Below are 17,777 nucleotides of genomic sequence, written 5' to 3'. Positions count from 1 at the left end.
CACCCAAGGATATTTTTCCATATTTTTTAGTGGAAGAAAGGGAAAGACAGAAATATCCATGTGTTTGGTCGCCTCCTGCACATGCCCTAACCTGAGCCTGGGCCGGGGAGGAGCCTGCAACCCAGGTACAGGCCCTTGATCAAACCCTTAAGGGTCCCACAGGCTGGCGCGCTATCCACTGAGCCAACCCGGCTAGGCCGCGACAGGATTCAGTGCGGGATTCTGCCAGTGCCCAGCCAGGCAGCCCTGATTGTTTTCCCAACGCCTCGGAGCCCCCTTCCTGGCCTGGAGAAGGGCTGTGAGGTCACCACCCCGCGGGGTGCAGAGCCTCTCTGTGCCAGGCCTCTCTGTGCCCGAGCCTGGGGCAGAGCCGATCACATGTCGCCAAACAGGAAAGGTAACAGGAGAGTGAAGCGCCCAGAGGCCGCCCTGGGCCAGACCCAGTGCGTGCGGGACCCAGTGCATTTGTATGGCGCTGACCCTGCGAGGCCTCCCTGCCGGATCCCGCTCTGAGGCTGGGCAGGTCCCTCCGTTCTAAGACAACCCTTATGGAACGCGCTTTAGGAGGGAGGCGGCTCGGGGTGGAGACCCCGGGGGAGGGGGGGGAGAGGAACCCGCTTTAGGAGGGAGGCGGGACAGGGGTGGAGACCCCGGGGGGCGGGGGATAAGAGGAACCCGCTTAGGAGGGAGGCGGATGGGGTGGAGACCCCCGGGGGGGGGAATAAGAGGAACCCGCTTTAGGAGGGAGGCGGATGGGGTGGAGACCCCCGGGGGGGGGGAATAAGAGGAACCCGCTTTAGGAGGGAGGCAGGATGGGGTGGAGACCCCCGGGGGGGGGGGGGAAGAGGCTGCGTGCCTCTACCCCGGCTCTCAGGCCTAAAACAACCCGGAAAACCTGGACGCAGGGCCGCGCGGAATGTGGGGCGCCGCCCCCTGTCCCCCCTCCACCGGGGCCACGGGGCGCAGGGCCTGCGGCGGCGACTGCGCACGCGCGCCCGGCGGCGGGGGCCGGTGCGGCGGGGCCTGCGGAGCCGGAGCAGCGGGCGCCGGGCGGTGTGGCTGCGGGTCCGCGGGGGCGGGGCCCGCTCGGCGGCGGCGGCCGGGCTCTCCATCGCCGGTGAGCGTCCCGGACGGAGGCCAGCGGAGCCCGGGGCGGACCGGCCGGCTCCTCCCCGGCGCGGGCAGAGGCCGCGGGAGGGAGGGGCGGGCGGGCGCGGCGGCGGGTGCTCTGGGTCTGTGTGCGGTGTCTGGGGCATGTCCCTGACTGTCTGCCTGTGCTGGAAGCTGTCCGTCTGCCCGCTCGTTGTCTGTGGATGCCTACGGTGTATATTTCAGCGTGTGATTTGGAGGGTGTGTACCGGCCGTGTCTGTGTGTATTTCTGAGAGTCTGTGTGTGTGTGTGTGTGTGTGTGTGTGTGTGTGTGTAGTTTTAGGGCTGTGTGTATGACGGTGTTCTTGACATTGAAGGAACTGCGTGTGGTTTTGACAGAACTGTGTGTCTGTCCATCTGCCTTCCTGGTGCCTGATGCTGGGCATGATTTTGAGGGTGTCTTTCCCGTGCACACGCATGTTCACCTGTGTCACTGTCTATGCGGATGCCAAGGCCGCCCTGAGCCCGGGCCCTGTGTCTGTAGTAGCCAGATCAGGTTGCCTGTACCTGGCAGGGAAAGTTGCCCAGTGCTCCAGCCTCCTGGGTTGCCAAGGCAACGGCAGAATTCTAGGGTCACCCCCTGACCTGGGGGCCTGGGGGTGGGGCTTAGGCGACATCCCAGGAGAGGTGGGTGGGGCTGGAGACTCCCAGTGAGCTTCCTGGCAAATGGGAGCAGGAGGCCGGCCCCAGTCAAGTCCACTGTGTGCTGAAATCTCACAGGAGCGGCTTGGGGGCCGGCCGGACTGCCTCCCACTTTTACTGACAAACTGAAGACTCGCGGCCAGGAAGCCGCCTGACTGCTCTGGCTGGGCCCTGGCCCGGAGGCCTGTCCACTGGCAAAGGAGCCTGGCCGAGGAGTCCGTGAAGCAAGTCACTTGGCAGGAAGCTGGGGTGGGGGTGGCATGCATGCCTGCAGCCTCCAGGCTGCCCTTTGCATTGCGGTGCCATTCTCCTGCCTGCCCCCACCCCATGCCTCAGCTTCTCCCCCTCCCGGGATTCTCCCTGCGCACTTACACCAGCTGGGCTGGAGTTCCAGTCCCACCCATTGTCCGGCGCATTCCGAGTTCAGCACTATCTGCACAGGGATAGAAAGAGCCTTCCAAACAGGCCCTGAGCAGGACCTCTCCCCCAGCCTTTCCCCTCTGAGGCCTCACCCCGTCCCCCCACAAAGCTGAGCTTTGCCTCAGCTGGGCGCTTCCGGGGGCGATTCGGGATGGAGCCCCGGGGTCCAAGCGGGGCCTCAGCCTCCTCTCCTCCTCCAGACGGTGGCACAGACCTCCATGAGCCGGTCCCACGCGGCCCTCCTGGGCCTGGGCCTGCTGCTCATGCTGCTCCTGTACGTGGGGCTGCCGGGCCCCCCTGAGCCCACTCCCTGGCTCTCGGGAGACCCCAATGTCACCATGCTGGTCGGTCTCACCAAGGGCGACTCCCGCATCTTCTACCGCGAGGTGCGCCCACTCCACCGGACACAAAGGTGGGTGCTGACCGCGGGTCTAGTAGAAGGATGAGGCCTGAGGCGAGCCCCTGTGTGGGACCCCAGCTCCAGCGGGGTGCTGAGGGCTGGGAGGGCAGTGGGAGAGGCCCTCCCCGCCAAAGCCTCAGACCCCCCCCACGCCCCCGCCCCGCCCCGCCCGCAGGCCGGAGGTGGTGCTGCTCCACGGCAAGGCCTTCAGCTCCAGCACCTGGGAGCAGCTGGGCACGCTGCTGCTGCTGGCGCACCGCGGCTACCGCGCCGTGGCCCTGGACCTCCCAGGTGAGAGCCCCCGGCCAGGGCGGCCCCCCAGAGGGAGCGCGGTGGGGGTGCAGGAAAGCCCTGGGAGGTGGCCGGTTGCGTCCTGTACCCGGATGAGTAGCGCCAGGTCGCAGAGGGCGGAGGGCAGGTCTCCCTGGGCGGATCGCTGTGCATCACCGAGCAGATGGCACGGCCTCACCCACTGGGCGCAGGTTCACTGGGTCCAGGGGAGACCTCACCTGAGTCCAGTTTATGATAAACTAGAGAGCTAGGGAGCTTTTAATTTTTTTTTTTTAAGCTGACAAAGGATTTATGCCATCACTCTTGGCATTCAAAAACCAAACAAGCCCTGGCTGGTTTGGCTTGATGGGTAGAAAGTTGGCCTGTGGACTGAAGGGTCCCGGGTTTGATTCTGGTCAAGGGCACGGACCTTGGTTGCAGGCTCCTCCTCGGCCCGAGCCCTGATCCAGGCACGTGCAGGAGGCAGCCCATCGATGTGTTTCTCTCGGGTGAGGATTAAATCAAATGAGAGTGGCACTTCAGAGGCCCAGGCCCCTCCGGACAGGTCCGGACATAAAGAAAAGTGTGCAGGGCTGGGTGATGGGGTGTGAACCCCTCGGCAGCAGGGTCTCCATCCCCACACCGTGTCTCTGGGATCCCGCCAGCCACTGCGACCTCCTCTTCCCCTGGGGAGGGGGGGCAGGCTGTGCTGGGTTCGGAGCTGGAGTTTCAGCCGAAATGCTTGGGTGCCCGAGCACCCCTGGCCCTGCTGCCTGGAGCATGAGGGCGAGCCTTTCTGTGGGAGAGCTACCACGGACACACATCTTTTTATTTTTGTACTTTATTAATTTTTTACAGAGAAGAAGGGAGAGGCATGGTTAGAAACATAGATGAGAAACATTGGTCAGCTGCCTCCTGCACGGAGCTGTGCCAGCAACCAAGGTACATGCCCTTGACCGGAATGGAACCTGGGACCCCTCAGTCCGCAGGCTGATGCTCTGTCCACTGAGCCGCACCAGACAGGGCAGGACACACCTCCTTTCAATGTCGACAATTACTTCCTGACCCTCCAAATCTGCTCCGTGGCTCTTTCCTCCCATCAGTCCCGGTGGAAGGGCCCGTTCCCCCACATCCTCCCCAACACTGCGTGTTACGTCTGCTTCCGACTCGCCAGTGTGATGGGTGAAAGCTTTTACCCCATCACAACAAACAGCTTATAGGACGCGGGGGCCGCACTGCCACTGCTGCGGCCCTCCCCCGCGGGTGGGCGGAAGTCCCAGCCCCCCAGCCTCCCTCAGCGGGGGCCTCTGCCACCCCAGGTTTTGGGAACTCGGCACCGTCCAAGGAGGCGAGCACGGAGGCGGGGCGGGCGGAGCTGCTGGCGCGCGCGCTGCGGCAGCTGGAGGTGCGGGGCGCCGTGCTGGTGAGCCCCTCGCTGAGCGGCCGCTACGCGCTGCCCTTCCTGGTGCGGGAGCACCCGCAGCTGCGCGGCTTCGTGCCCATCGCGCCCGCCTCCACCCTCAACTACACGCGGGAGCAGCTCCAGGCCGTGAAGGTACGGGGGAGGCCACCCCACCCCGGCTCCCCACGGGGCAAGGGCTGTCTCACTTGGAGGACTCACGACCCTAACCCTAACCTTCCCTCCTCCCCGATCGGGATGGAAAAGGTGGGTGATTGGGGAGGATCTCCTCGGCCCCGGGAGGCCCAGCACCACAGCCTGGCCTCACCCGCAGACCCCCACGCTCATCCTGTACGGGGAGCTGGACCGCACCCTGGCGCGGGAGTCCCTGCGGCAGCTGCGCCACCTGCCCCAGCACTCCGTGGTGAAGCTGCGCAACGCGGGGCACGCCTGCTACCTCCACCAGCCCAGCGACTTCCACCGGGCCCTGCTCGCCTTCCTGGACCAGCTGCCCTGAGCTCGCCGCGGCTCCGAGGGTCTGGACCGGCCCCCGCCCGTCCGGGAGGCAGCGGCTGGGATTGGAGGGCCAAGAGCCAGGCTCAGCCTCTCATCTATCTCACAGGCACAATAAATAAGAGCACTTTGTCCTGCCAGAGTGACGGGTCCTGGTGTTGCTGCGGGGCGGGGTGGGGGTGGGGAGGCTAAGAGCATGGGCTGCTTCCCAGCCAGCTGCCCTCCGCTCCGCAGCTCTGTCCTCCCCTGTGAAGCGGCCTGAGGGTAACACCGAGCTCAGAAGGCGGCCTTCGGGCTGGATGGGTCTGGGTCTGGGTCTGGGTCTGGGTCAGTGGCGCTGAGGGCCACACGGTGCTGGGGTGCGGGGTCCCTCCTGCTGCAGGCCCCCGGGGTTGGTGGGCAACCCTGAGAAGTGCAGGAGCTGTGGCCAAAGGGAGCGGAAGGTGCCAGGGTGGGGCGGAGAGCGTGGTTTCACAATGAACATGGCAGCCTGGTGAGCCACCACGCCTGCTTGCCCCTGGGTATGTGGGTCAGCAGTTCAGGCTTGCCCCCAGGAGGGCTAGGACAGACCGCCTCACCCCTCCCCTCCCAGCCTGCCTCTTCTGGGCGGGAGGGTAAAGTCCTTCACCCGCCCCTCCCCACGCCCACAGCCCCTGGAGCGGGGCAGAAGCTGAGAGGACAAAGGGCAGCAGTGAGAGTGCAGCCTGCAGGTGGCTGGGGCCCCTGTGTCTGTCCTCCCTCTCCGGGGCGTAGAAGGCCGGAGCCTGGCCCGCAGGGTGAGTCCCCGCCTCTCACTGTCACACAGCATCCTGGTTACCTCCTCGCCGGGGACATCCTGGGCCGCTCAGACTTGCCAGCCCCAACCACAGCCACACGGCACCCTCCCGGCCATGCCCTCTGACAGCTCGAGTGGCCACACGATCACACGGCGGCCACCTCGCCCTGTGGCCATTTACCCCGCATCCGGCCCGCTGTCCGGCCTGTCCAACAGGGGTGTGTCCTTCGGGTGCGTGGACCAGGCTCCGGGGGCTGGGGGACAGGCCGTCAGGGGGCCCCTCCCCAGGAGCTGAGACACCAGGGGAGCAGCAGGTCTCTCCAGGGAGGAGGGGCGGGGCATAGGGTTCACTCGGCCCGGACCCTGCAGCGCTGCACCCTGAGCGCTAGGGGCGCCCGACTTCCGCGTCAGCACCCGCCCCCTCTCTCCCGGCCCAATCCCGGGGCCGCAGGCGGGGCCTCCGGGGGCGGGACCACCCGGAACTCGCGGCCCAGAGGCGGGGCCGGGGCGTGTCCTGGGGCGGGGCGGGGCCGACGGGCGGGGCCGGGCGGGAGCTCCCAGTCCGACCCGCGGGAGCAGGCCGCGGAGGCCTCGGTCTGGAAGGCGATCCGTGATCCGAACCTGGGCTCCCTGGGCGGCGGCTGGGAGCGGGGCGGGCGGAGACCCGTGCACAGGTCCCAGTCTCCGGCCCCGCCCCGCGATCCCGGTCCAGCCACGTGGTGGGCGGGGGCGGTTCCGAGCCTGCGACCTCCCGCACCCGGAGTCCCGGCCACAGTCCCGGGCGGTGCTGAGAGGCGAGCACGGGCCCGGACCAGCAGAGAGCGAGGTGGGGGCCCTGGGGCGAGGTGGGGTGTGGGCTCCCTGGCAGGAAATCGGAGCACCTGGGGAGACACCGTTTGAGGGGGGCGGGGTGTCGGGCAGGAAGGTCTGGGTCCACACGTGACTGCTGCTCCCCGCGCCCTGAGCCCCCCGGAGCCTCCGCGGCGTCCAGCGGGGGATGCAATGCGGACGCGGGCTGAAAGCGGCCACACAGCACCTCCAACAGTTGGGGCTCCGAGGCAGGGCGTCCTCTCCCAGGGGGCCTGCGGGGAGCCCTCCTGGGGGCGGGGTGCAGACGGGGTTCACTGGCCCGGCGGCCGGACGGTAGCGCCACTCTCTGCCCGCAGCTCCCCGCGCAGCGCCATGGCCAGCCCGGGCGCCCAGGGCGAGCACCCGTCCGTGACGCTCTTCCGTCAGTACCTGCGCCTCCGCACGGTGCAGCCCGAGCCCGACTACGGTGAGCCCCCCCGCGGCCCCGGGCGCCTCCCTCCAGCCGCTCCGGGGCCACCTTCCCCGCAGAGCCTCGCTCCTCCGGAGTTCCTCCCAGCGGCGGCCCAGGAACTTCACTCCCTCCTGGCCGGCGGGGAGGGGAGGGGAGGCCGGGCTGCCACTGGGAAGAAGTCTCCCGAAGTCCGCTGGGGCGGGACAAAGGCCACAGAACCTTAGGCGTCTCGCCTGGAGGCTGGGAGCTGTGCATGGGTCCCCGTTGCTGCTGTGGCTTCCACCTGGGAGATGCTGGGGGACTCGTGTCCCTGCGCACAGCTCCGTCTCTCAGGAAGACGCCCGGCCGGCCACAGCGGGTCCTGATGGACCAAATACCGCTTCCTCCGGGAGCAGAAGGGCAGGGTCTCTCCAGATGCAGGGGTCTCAGACGTGGGATTGTGTGGAGGGGGCAGCAGCGCATTTGGGGTCTGCTCCCCTCTCTGGAGGTGCCCCCAAGCCCTGCCTGGGCCGGGTCCGGGGAGAGCCTGGCCCTAAGACTCCGTGTCCGCCTGCAGGGGCTGCGGTGGCCTTCCTGGAGGAGCGAGCCCGCCAGCTGGGCCTGGGCTGCCAGAAGGTGGAGGTGAGCCCGGTCCCGTGCGGGGAGCGGAAGTGGCCTGGGCACCTGCGCTCCGCACTGAGCTTCCCCCCCATCCTCCCCAGGTGGCCCCTGGCCGTGTGGTGACGGTGCTGACCTGGCCAGGCACCAACCCCAAGCTCTCCTCCCTCCTGCTCAACTCCCACACGGATGTGGTACCTGTCGCCAAGGTGTGTGTGGGGGAGGGTGGGAAGCCCCATGGCTGGTCCTGGCACCGGCTCGGACCTCACTGGGCATCATGCCCCTCAGCAGCCTCGTCCAGCAGCTGTTCCACACGCAGGCGGGGGTGGCGGGCGGTCGCAGAGGGGGGGGGCAGTCTGCTGCGCTCGTCAGGCCTCTTCTGTCGCCTTCGCCACCCCACCCGCCCCCCTCCGGTGGGCTCCTCGGGCAGGCCCACGGTGGGCAGAGGGGACTAATGATGAACTTGGGGCCTGGGTCTCTCCCATCCCTGACAGGAGTACTGGAGTCACGACCCCTTTGAGGCCGTCAAGGACGCGGAAGGCTACATCTACGCCCGGGGCGCCCAGGACATGAAGTGTGTGAGCATCCAGTGAGTGTCCTCACTGCCCTTCCCCTGTATCCCCCCTTCCCCGCTGTCCCCTGTCCCCTGAGTGACCCAGAACCCCAAGGCTGAGGAACAGCTTGGCCTGGTGTTGGGCAGGAATTGTTGCTGGAACCATTGCGTGGATGGGGAGACGGGGCAGGGCCAGGCTTTGGCAAGCAGGGCAAGGCCTGGGGCTCAGCCTGCCCCCCCCCCCCCAGCATCCGGTGGCTCCCTGGGCACCTGGCTCACACCCCTTCCCCCCCTCAGGTACCTGGAGGCCGTGAGGAGGCTGAAGGCTGAGGGCCACCGCTTCCCCAGAACCATCCACATGACCTTTGTGCCAGGTGGGCGTGTCCGGGAGGGCTCCTCCCGGGAGGGGCAGGGGGAGGGGTGCTGGGGCATGGCTCCTCACCTCCCGTCCCTCTGCTTTCACAGATGAGGAGATTGGGGGTCACCAAGGCATGGAGCTGTTTGTGCAGCGGCCTGAGTTCAAGGCCCTGAGGGCTGGCTTCGCCCTGGATGAGGGTGAGCAGGCGGCAGGCCTCTGAGTGGCCAGAGGGGGGGGTAGGGAGGCTGCTAGGGGGGCTGGGCCACCCTGCCCTCTGACCCCCCTTTCCTCCCTCCTTAGGCCTGGCCAACCCCACTGACGCCTTCACTGTCTTCTACAGCGAGCGGAGCCCCTGGTGTGAGTGTGGCGTGGGGGGAGGGGGTGTCACTGCAGACGGGAGACCTGGAGCCCCGGGCCTGAGCCTCGGCCCCTCTGGCTGGGCTTCCTCTCCGTCTGAGGGCAGGAAGCAGCCCTGCACTGTGGGCTCCGGGGGGCAGTCCTGCCAGGGGAGCTTGGACTGAGGGGCAGGCCTGGCCCGCCCAGCCTCTCTCCCATGCTGAAGGGCCCTTCCCTGCGTCTCCAGGGGTGCGGGTCACGAGCACCGGGAAGCCCGGCCATGGTTCGAGGTTCATCGAGGACACAGCCGCGGAGAAGCTGGTGGGTGGCACCCAGGGGTGGTGGTGGGTGGCACCCAGGGGTGAGCTGGGGAGGTCCTGGGCTGTCCCGGGCCCTCTCACATCTGACCTCCTGCGCTCCCAGCACAGGGTCGTGGGCGCCGTGCTGGCTTTCCGGGAGGAGGAGAAGCAGAGGTGAGGCGCTGGGAGGCCGGGCAGGGATCCGTGCCGGACGGGAGGCTGAGCCCGGACCTCACCTGTGTTCCCACCGCAGGCTGCAGGCCAACCCCCGCCTGAAGCTGGGGGCCGTGACCTCTGTGAACCTGACCAAGCTGGAGGGCGGCATGGCCTACAACGTGGTGCCCGCCACCATGAGCGCCAGCTTTGACTTCCGCGTGGCCCCGGACGTGGACCTGCAGGTGCCACCTCCGCCGGGGTTTGGAGGAGGGAGCCGGGCCCTCAGGCCTGTCCTGCAGGCTCAGGGGAGCCCGGGCTCAGCTCCTCTCCGTCTCCTAGGCGTTCGAGGAGCGGCTGCGCGGCTGGTGCCAGGCAGCTGGCCCGGGGGTCACCTTCGAGTTTGTCCAGGTACCGGCCCGGTGACGGGCAGTGGGAACCGGGGGGCGGGGCCTGCCAGGTCCCTGTAGGTGTGCTTGGTGCCCTGGGAGTCACCTGACCCGGGTTAGTCCTCAGTCCTCATTCTCACAGCATGTATCTGGGCATAAACATGGTCCAGGAGAGGGGACTGGTCCTCTGGGAGAGCCGTCCGGAGGGAGGGACGCTAGGGCTGTGACCTGAAGGATGGACAGGAAGTAAGCTGGGGAGGCAGCCGAGGGTCCTTGGAGGAACTGAAGGAGCCGGTGGATGGGCTGGCCAGCTGGCTGTGTGTGTGTGTGTGCACGTGTGTGTGCGCACGTGTGCACCTGTGCTGGGCAATGCCCACCCTATGAAAATAGGGCAAGATGCCCAGGCCTTGTCCTGACCCTGCCACCCTTCTCCCCGCAGAAGTGGACGGAGCCCCGGATAACTTCTACGGATGACTCAGACCCCTGGTGGGCAGCGTTTAGTGGGGTCTGCAAAGACATGTGAGCACTGGCCCGCCTCCTCTCCCCTCCCCGCTCTCCTCCCACGCTCTGTGCCCCTTCGGCCCTGGCCTTTCTCCTCCCTGCCCGCCCCTCACCAGGCTCTGCCCCTCAGGAGCCTCACGCTGGAGCAGGAGATCTTCCCCGCGGCCACCGACAGCCGCTACCTCCGCGCGGTGAGCTGCTCGCGGGCGGGCGGCGGGGGGCAGCGGTGGTCCTGGGTGCCGGCCGCCCCCTGACGGCTCCTCCTCCCCTGCAGGTGGGGGTCCCGGCCCTGGGCTTCTCCCCCATGAACCGCACCCCCGTGCTGCTGCACGACCATGACGAGCGGCTGCACGAGGCCGTGTTCCTCCGGGGGATCGACATATACACACGGCTGCTGCCCGCGCTGGCCAGCGTGCCCGCCCTGCCCAGCGACGGCTGAGCCGCGCTCCCAGCCTCTGCCCCGGAGCGTCCACCTGGCCAGGGCCAGGCCCCCGCCCCGGCCCCACAATAAAGCCTGGTGGACAGGGCCCGCTGAAACTGGCAGCAGCGCGTGTGTGGAGCAGGGGTGCGGCTACCCTCCGCTGCGCAGGGGAAACAGCCTGGCTCTGGGCACTGCCCACCACCCTGGGCTGCGTGTCCTTCACACGGCACAGCCACCCGACCCCCAGCCCTGTGGCCGGCCACAGCGGCCAGCGTTCCGTTCCCAGCAGCCACCATGTCTACATCTGTGAGGCCGGAATGCCATTCCCATTGAGGGGGACAACCGACAGATGTCAGGGCGTGACTCCTGGCTCTCGGGGAGCACATGCAGGGCTCCCGCCAGATGTGGGCATGCGGGCGCAGCTGGCAAGGCTAACTGCCAACATTAGCCTTGGTCAAGGCTGCCTGTGGTCAGCCTTCAGGTGGGCAGGAAGCAGGTGTGGCCCTGCTCTGGTTTGGGGAGCACAGGTCTGTTCATCTTAGGGTCCCAGCACCCTGGGCAGGGTCACAGGTCAGCGGGTACCGAGGGTCCCGCAGTCGGCCCCAGGCGGTGCCAGGGGTCAGCCGTGAGCCTGTGAGCTGGGCCACCCTCCCTCGGACCTGGCCTCGTCTGGTTCTGACCGCCCTGAGCATGGGCAGGGGGCAGGGAGGTGGCTTGTGGGGCTCGTGGTGGCCGGAGGGGAGCCAGGCCTGCAGGCTCAGCCCCGACAGCAGGAAGCCCCTGCTCCGGTCCCAGCGAGGAGCCAGGACACTGCCAGCTCCTGCCGCCCCGGGCCCCGCAGCCCTGACGCAGGCCCTGAGCCGGGTTAGTCTGCGGCAGCTGCCCAGGCCGCACAGCCCGGGGGAAGGAGCCAGGGTCTGAGACTGGAAACCGGGGGCTCGTGCTTCCTACTCTGGAGCCGAGCCAGCAGCTGGCTGGGCCTGAGGAAGCCTGGCTGAGGCCCGGACCCGGGGTCTCCTGAGATTGGGGTCTGCCTCCCCTGCAGACTGGACAGGACGAGAGCCCACACCCCGTCCCAGGGACCCAGGCACAGGCCTCACCGTGGCAGCTATCTGACCTCAGGCACCTCAGGACACAAAACCCACTCTGGGCCGTCACCTGCGGGCTGACCGGCCGTGGGGCAGCTCCTGCCAGGGTGACGGGCGAGACCTAGCAGCCCAGCTCTGGTGGGGCCCCGCATGACCTGCCTGGGTCACGGCTACGTCCATCCCCTGCTTCATGGCGTGAACAAGTCTTCCTGTGAGACAGACAGCAGTGGTGCCCACTTCAAGGGTGAGGGACCAATTCCATGTGTGCACCTTTGCCCAGATAATGGCACCCTTTTGTGAACCAAGTGCCCAAGGTTGGACCACCAACCGCACGACCACTCCTCCAGGCCGGTTCGAGGACTAAGAGTAACGGCATCTGAGGTGCATGGCGGCGGCAGCAGCAGCGTGCGGGCTCCCGTGCAGCGAGGAGGCGGGGTTCGGTAGCGCGTGGGGGAACCAGGCTGAGCCGGACCGCTCCAGATGAAGGGCGCGGGCCTTACATCCTGGGCAGGCCAGGGCTGCTCAAGAACCAGACAGCGGGGCGTGGGGCGGGGCCCGTCCGTGGGGCGGGGTGGGGGGACGACAGGAAGCCACCTCTGCCCTGGCCTCCTCCCAGGACTGGCTCTTAGACTCATGTGCCCCCTCCAGTGCCCTTCACCTGCCGGGGGCTGCAGCCGCAGGGGGTAGCTCATTTGGTTTCCCACTGACCGCCCTGGAGACAGCCCACAGCGACATCACACACACACACACACACACAAGGAAAAAGGCCGATTGAAGCAGCCGCCCAGTGTTAGCAACCATTGTTCCCGCCGCGTCCCCCAGGACCCAGCCAGTGCGCTAGGTCGCTAGGTCGCTTGGCCTTGGTGTGGGTCCCTCGGGGCGTTTGTGTACAAAGGGGCATGCAGATGCACCGGCTATAAAACACGCTGTAGGTGGGATGCAGGGTGCCTCCGTAATGACGCCACAGCACAGCGGAGTCTGAGGTTAGAGACGTGCTCACAGGGACCTGGGCTGGGAGGTCACAGCCTGGTCTTTGGTGTGAAGCAGCTGCAGCCGGGAACCTGCCGGGCTGTGTAAGCCATGCAGGCTGGGAGGTGGTGCTTTCTGTCGCGAGGTCACTAGCAGGGGACAGGCCGACCCGCCTCCTCCCTTCCATGGTGCCTGTGCCAGTCACACACACTAGTGCCTCCATGGGTCCCAGCTGCACTAGGGTGACAGGGTCTCACTGGGGACAGCCATTCCTCCCCACCAGGGGCACGAAGTCACTGCCCAACTGTAGAAGGTCCCAGTCCAGGGACAACCACTTGGTGCCTCATGGTCACGGCCACGCCAGGATCCGTCCTCAGAACGGCCAGCTGTCAGTAGTGACAAACCCGACGGCTGTTAACTCAGCCTGTCCTGCTGTGCTGCTTTTGTTCCCACCCAGTGTGCCTGACGGTGGAGTGCCAACCGCCCTCAGGTGGGCAACTACCCGGCTAGGACTCTGTACACCAGGCTTATCGCACTTCCTGCTCCTTCTTTGCGGATTGCAGAGCCAGAGGCAGAGGTGGGGACATTCAGAGGTTGGGCCTCGTAGGTGCTGTGGTGGGGAGGCCATTTAGTGGGCACAGGTGACCGAGCAGTGGCAGGGCTGGCTAATGGAATGTGGTCTACATCCCTTGAGGGCCAGTCCTTGCTCCGCTGCTCTATCTGGTGGATCTGCCTAATTGGGACCAAAATGCCAGGGGCACTGGCGATTGACAGGCATCTGCTCTGAGAGGCAGCCTGTGCTCCCACTCCGGTCCCCTCAGCTAAGCCATGTGAGGGGGAAGGAACTGTGCCGAATGGTTTAAAAGCCTGCTGACCGCGGAACCCCCACAGAAAGCCTGTGCCTCTGTATTTTCTGGTGCAGGCAGGTCTGTACCTTTTCTGACAGCTCAGGGACAACACCGACATGTGCCTCTCAAGCTTCCGGCAGCGCCCGGCCCTCTCTGCGGGCCCTCCCTCCTGTGGGCCAGCCCAGCCTGCAAGGTTCTCTGCGGCCGAGTCCACTCTTCACACACCAGTGCCAACCAAGCACCGACTATCTCTGGGCTTACCCCCCCCCCCCCCCCCAGCCTTCACTGGGGCAGCCGAGGGTGTGGGAGGAAACGGCTCTTCAGGCCTTCAAGCCTCCCATGACCTAACACTGCTTCGGGCTGAAGATCAGCCTCTTCTCCGGGGAGGGAAGGGCAGCGAGCTAGCCTCCCTTCCTTCGGCCTTCATCCCTCACGTTCCCATCTTCCGGCAGCTCGGGGACCCGCCTGTTCCCCCAGACACTGCACTAGGGCTCTATACACTCTGCTTTCACTCCCACTGTCAAAGCGGCCTGCCAGGTCCCTCCAACACTGGGCACTGCCCCGTGCATGCCCAGCTCTCCAACAACGTGCTGGACTCCCGGGCCCCCAGGGCCACACCTGCCAGGCGTCCCGGGACAGAAAGAGCCCACCTGCACTGACCAGGCAGCAGCCACACCGCAGAGTCTCCACTCCACACTCGGCCCCACGCGTGGGGCGAGTAGCACCACCAGCCCAGTGGATGCTGGTTCTCGAGCAGCAGCCGGAGTCGGGAACACCAGGCCAGAGCCCAGGGTCCTCCTGCTCCCTCCCGTCTTCCCCACGCAAACACCAAAACCAGCTTGCCCAACCAGTCCTCACGGTCTGGGTCCCTTCCCGCCTTCCAGGGAACCACTTCCTGAGACCAGCCAGACAGAGAAGGGGGACTTCTCCCACAGGAAATGGAGGCACCCAGCCACCGGAACACTGGGATCAGACACAGGCCGACAGACAGACCCTGCCGCAGGTTTATTTGTACAAACAGCACAGGACGGCACCAGCGCCACGCAGACTGCAGCCCAGGGGCCCACCAGTCCTTCCGTCCTACTGTGGAGCCTTCGTGGGGGCCTGAGCCGCTTTGGGAGTGGGGGCCTGGGCACCCTTGGGAGCAGCGGCCTGGGCACCTTTGGGAGCCTGAGCTGCAGCTGCACCTGCAGCCTGGGGCTTGGTTTCGGCCTTGGCCTTGGCCTTGACCTTTGGCGAGCAGATCCTGAGCCCCTTGGCAATGCGGGCACGAGCGCGCTTCCCAAGCTTGGGGTGAGCGATGTAGGCAAGTCGACTGAGTTTGCGGCTGCAGCCCTTGGGGATATTGGGCCTGGGCTCCTTGGACTTGACCAGGGCCTTGATGGCCTCAGCGCGGGCGCTCATGGCCTTGGCGTTGTTCGCCTGCATCTTCTTCAGGCCCTTCTTGTTGTGCTTCTTGGCAAAGCGCATGTTCCTTAGGAACTTGGGGTCTACCTGGAAGGCAGGAAAGGTACAGGCGCCTGTGAGCGCAGCATCCGGGGGACCCCCTGGTGCCCTCTCCATAGGGGCACCAAGAGACTATCGGCTCAGCCGAGGCCTATTGGGAGCTTGGACAGCCTCAAACCAACCTTAAATGCAAACACCGAACCCTGGAAGCTCATCTGCAGAGAAACTCCAGAGCAGCAGCACCCAAAGCCACCACCCTCCTGCTGACGCCACCGACAGACCGCACGTGCAGGCCTCTGCGCCCAGAGCCAGGCTGAGCGCAAATGCAAGCGCAGAGGAAAACAAAGGAAGGCCGCCCCACCCCTCTGCCCATGGTGGGACTTCAAAAACCTGAGGCTAGCATGTCAAACTCGAGGCCTGCATATTTTTCTGGCCCAGCCAACATGGCATATAAGGAACATTTTAATGAAAGTTTTGTAACTTAATTTTTATAATATCCTGTTATACATAATCATTCATAATGAACTACAGCTAATGACTAAGACTCAAGTTTATGTGGGCCTCAAAAAAGCAAAAGCTTCAATTAACAAAAGCTAATGACTTCTATAACCATGGCGCATTCTTTTCCCTTCCTCGCGGGCGCACCATTTCTCTCCACTAACACCGGATATTTTAGTAGCCGATGGCCACACCACTGATCTTGGACTGACTCTTTTGGTGTGCACAACAGGATATATTTCGGTTTCAGAGAACAAGAAAAATAGGTTTATTTGTGTTACGCTTATTAATTTGTGCAGTTATTCAGTGTCTGGTAGTTAATGTTCAAGGAAAAACATTAGTTATTTGTTAAAACGTTCTATTATTTTATGTTAGCGATGATTCATTTATTTCAGCCCTCTGGGTATTCAGCGTGACTCTATCGGACAGCATCAAGCCCACATTTGATAATAAACCTACATTTCTATGGAAATGGACGCTTTTGTTTTTTGCATTTACCCTTAATTTGGCCCATGTCAGCCCCTGAGTTTGGCATGCTTGTCCCCTTAAAGGAAGGTGTGGGTTAAATACCAAGCCTAGGCACAGCCAATTCAAGCAAGTAGCATAGACAAGACGTGAAAACGGGGGCGCAGTTCTCAGCTAATCCTCAGAACTCACTGGCTCTAAGGGATGCGGCCCACACGGACAAAGCCACTCCAAGTCTCAGGGTGGGCAAGGGAGATGGTCAGATTGGCCCGGAAAGACACCAGGAGTTAGAAAAGGCCAAGCACAGCGTTATGATGGGTCTGGCAGAGCCCGAAGTCCAGGCGAGAGCTGGCTGGGTAAGGAAGGAAACTGCAGGCCAAAGCAAACCGAGGGTCAGTTCACGGGGCTGTGCGGGCATACACTTACCCCCTTAAGAGATTCGTATCTTTGTGACCGGGGTTTCTTGATGCCATTTCTGTGCCATTTCCGGGCTGTGGAGGAAGAAAGGAATTACATCAACAGGAGGTTTCTAGTAAGACCACGCACCACCACAGCTGCCAAGCCTGGGAATCCATTACTTCCCAGAGTGGGCCTACTTGAGAGCAGGAAACCCCTTATTACCGAGCACAAAGCACTGTGGGTATCCCCGCGGACTCCTGGCCTTCTACAATATTATTTAAAAAAGTATTTTATTAATTTTTTACAGAGAAGGAGAAGGATATGCCCCCGACAGGAATCGAACCTGGGATCCTTCAGTCCGCAGGCCGAGGCTCTATCCACTGAGCCAAACCAGCTATGGCGACCCCTGCCTTCTAAATCCCAAAGGTAATACCAGCTAAGATCAAAACCGGCCCTAGGGCCGCAGCAGGCACATGCCCACCCCTGCCCCAGTATCTGTAATCCGTGCCAGGGTGTGGGGCCTGAGACGGAGGCCGGGCCGGGGGGACTTACACTGGTTGTGCGTGGTGTGGTTCTTGGACTTGGCCATCTCTGCACCTGGAAGACGAGAGCGGAGGTCAGGGCTGCGGGCCCGCCGGGCTGGGCCTGCCCGGACCTGGAGGAACGTGAGGCCAGAAGCCGGAACGAGGCTGCAGACAGATGCCCCGCACCTGCGGCCTCCACCCGCCTCGACTCACTCTGCACCACCCGGTTCCATCCCGCCAACTCGATGAGTGGCGCCCCGAAACCAACATCCCGCCGCAACACTGCGCTCTCCCCAAACCCGAGTTCTCCCCTTCCCATCCACCCCTCGACAACCCACGAGCGCCACCCCGCCTCGCGGCCTCCGCCCCGCACAGCAGGCAGCCGGACCCCGGTCCTCCCCGGGTTTGCGCCCCGCCGCCCCCCGGGAGCCGCGGATGGTGTCGGATGCCGCGCGGCCAGTACTCACAGAATCCCGCGGCTGCCGAAGCGCCAGGGACCGGAAGAGAAAGAGGAGGCCGCGGTGCAGCACGGGAAATACGGTCGTCAAGGCCGGAAGTACTACTGGAAAAGCTTCCCCAGAGCCGGGAAGAAAGGTTCCTAAGGCCGGGAGGATGTTGTCAGATGGAAGGCGGAGCTACGAGCCTGGCCCCGCCTCCTCCTAGTCCTCCAGCTCCAGGTTCTTGGCCCAAGTCTTGACCGGAAGGCTACGGGAGTCCTTGAGAGGTGTGTTAGGCAGGAAGTGACAGACTTTTGTTCTTAAAAAATACTCCTGGTGCCACCTAATCCTAACCCTAACCCAGGAACCAACAGGCAGAGGTTCAATTCCTGGTTAAGGCTCCATCCCGAGTGGGGGTGTGCAGGACACAGCCAATCAATGATGTTCCTCTCTCATTGATATTTCTCTCTCTCTATCCCTCTCCCTTCCTTTCCCTAAAAACCAATACAAACATATTGGCAACTGCGTGGAGAGTGGACTGTCGAAGGGAAGAGGAGAGAAGGGAAGGCTGAGAAGGGAGGGGTGGAGAGTTGGAAAATAAACCCCGAAGTTCACATCCCTCCAAGAGATGGATTCGGAGCTTCTGGGGAAGGGAAGGTGGTGGGC

At 64.6% G+C, this 17,777-nt stretch overlaps 3 protein-coding genes across 15 annotated transcripts; 2 read left to right on the top strand and 1 right to left on the bottom strand.

The window, feature by feature from the left end:
- Positions 1 to 356: 356 nt before the first annotated feature.
- Positions 357 to 5,001, top strand: ABHD14A (abhydrolase domain containing 14A). 10 transcript variants are annotated; one of them, XM_084902341.1, is made up of 6 exons: positions 379 to 397; positions 1,871 to 2,016; positions 2,413 to 2,624; positions 2,788 to 2,903; positions 4,202 to 4,437; positions 4,616 to 4,936. In XM_084902341.1, the coding sequence occupies exons 3-6, from the start codon at positions 2,431 to 2,433 to the stop codon at positions 4,796 to 4,798; spliced, it is 729 nt and encodes a 242-aa protein (XP_084758467.1). In that variant the 5' UTR covers positions 379 to 397; positions 1,871 to 2,016; positions 2,413 to 2,430; the 3' UTR covers positions 4,799 to 4,936. The 10 variants fall into 10 exon arrangements, with proteins under 10 accessions (XP_084758459.1, XP_084758467.1, XP_084758462.1 ...); XM_084902334.1 differs by lacking the exon at positions 379 to 397 and adding an exon at positions 999 to 1,117 and having other exon boundaries at positions 4,549 to 5,001; XM_084902339.1 differs by lacking the exon at positions 379 to 397 and adding an exon at positions 999 to 1,117.
- A 1,097-nt stretch (positions 5,002 to 6,098) lies between these two features.
- Positions 6,099 to 10,559, top strand: ACY1 (aminoacylase 1). 2 transcript variants are annotated; one of them, XM_084902317.1, is made up of 15 exons: positions 6,099 to 6,395; positions 6,736 to 6,845; positions 7,387 to 7,451; positions 7,532 to 7,636; positions 7,922 to 8,016; positions 8,278 to 8,354; positions 8,446 to 8,535; positions 8,639 to 8,695; positions 8,922 to 8,995; positions 9,098 to 9,147; positions 9,227 to 9,371; positions 9,469 to 9,537; positions 9,955 to 10,034; positions 10,147 to 10,207; positions 10,291 to 10,559. In XM_084902317.1, exons 2-15 carry the CDS (start codon positions 6,752 to 6,754, stop codon positions 10,453 to 10,455), a joined length of 1,227 nt encoding a protein of 408 aa, XP_084758443.1. In that variant the 5' UTR covers positions 6,099 to 6,395; positions 6,736 to 6,751; the 3' UTR covers positions 10,456 to 10,559. The 2 variants fall into 2 exon arrangements, with proteins under 2 accessions (XP_084758443.1, XP_084758442.1); XM_084902316.1 differs by having other exon boundaries at positions 8,922 to 9,015; positions 9,049 to 9,147.
- Positions 10,560 to 14,324: 3,765 nt separating this feature from the next.
- On the bottom strand, positions 14,325 to 17,267 carry RPL29 (ribosomal protein L29). 3 transcript variants are annotated; one of them, XM_084902373.1, is made up of 4 exons: positions 17,142 to 17,267; positions 16,703 to 16,747; positions 16,178 to 16,242; positions 14,325 to 14,836 (listed from the first exon to the last, which is right to left on the bottom strand). In XM_084902373.1, the coding sequence occupies exons 2-4, from the start codon at positions 16,737 to 16,739 to the stop codon at positions 14,423 to 14,425; spliced, it is 516 nt and encodes a 171-aa protein (XP_084758499.1). In that variant the 5' UTR covers positions 16,740 to 16,747; positions 17,142 to 17,267; the 3' UTR covers positions 14,325 to 14,422. The 3 variants fall into 3 exon arrangements, with proteins under 3 accessions (XP_084758499.1, XP_084758501.1, XP_084758500.1); XM_084902375.1 differs by having other exon boundaries at positions 16,703 to 16,805; positions 17,142 to 17,226; XM_084902374.1 differs by having other exon boundaries at positions 17,022 to 17,143.
- Between the last annotated feature and the right edge of the window lie 510 nt (positions 17,268 to 17,777).

This window comes from Pipistrellus hanaki (genome assembly GCF_964339955.1).
Source record: "Pipistrellus hanaki genome assembly, chromosome: 13".
Classification (NCBI taxonomy): Eukaryota; Metazoa; Chordata; class Mammalia; order Chiroptera; family Vespertilionidae; genus Pipistrellus; species Pipistrellus hanaki.
This window is presented reverse-complemented; position numbering and strand designations above follow the sequence as displayed.

Bases quoted from the DNA above. Each gene is read 5' to 3' on its own strand.
- ABHD14A (XM_084902334.1), top strand. From the start codon at position 2,431: ATGAGCCGGTCCCACGCGGCCCTCCTGGGCCTGGGCCTGCTGCTCATG. The intron at 2,625-2,787 runs GTGGGTGCTGAC...CCCCGCCCGCAG, and splicing joins CCACTCCACCGGACACAAAG to GCCGGAGGTGGTGCTGCTCC. The intron at 2,904-4,201 runs GTGAGAGCCCCC...CTGCCACCCCAG, and splicing joins CGTGGCCCTGGACCTCCCAG to GTTTTGGGAACTCGGCACCG.
- ACY1 (XM_084902316.1), top strand. From the start codon at position 6,752: ATGGCCAGCCCGGGCGCCCAGGGCGAGCACCCGTCCGTGACGCTCTTC. The intron at 9,372-9,468 runs GTGCCACCTCCG...TCCGTCTCCTAG, and splicing joins CCCCGGACGTGGACCTGCAG to GCGTTCGAGGAGCGGCTGCG. The intron at 10,208-10,290 runs GTGAGCTGCTCG...CCTCCCCTGCAG, and splicing joins ACAGCCGCTACCTCCGCGCG to GTGGGGGTCCCGGCCCTGGG.
- RPL29 (XM_084902373.1), bottom strand. From the start codon at position 16,739: ATGGCCAAGTCCAAGAACCACACCACGCACAACCAGT. The intron at 16,243-16,702 runs GTAAGTCCCCCC...CTTCCTCCACAG, and splicing joins CCACACCACGCACAACCAGT to CCCGGAAATGGCACAGAAAT. The intron at 14,837-16,177 runs GTAAGTGTATGC...CCTGCCTTCCAG, and splicing joins GATACGAATCTCTTAAGGGG to GTAGACCCCAAGTTCCTAAG.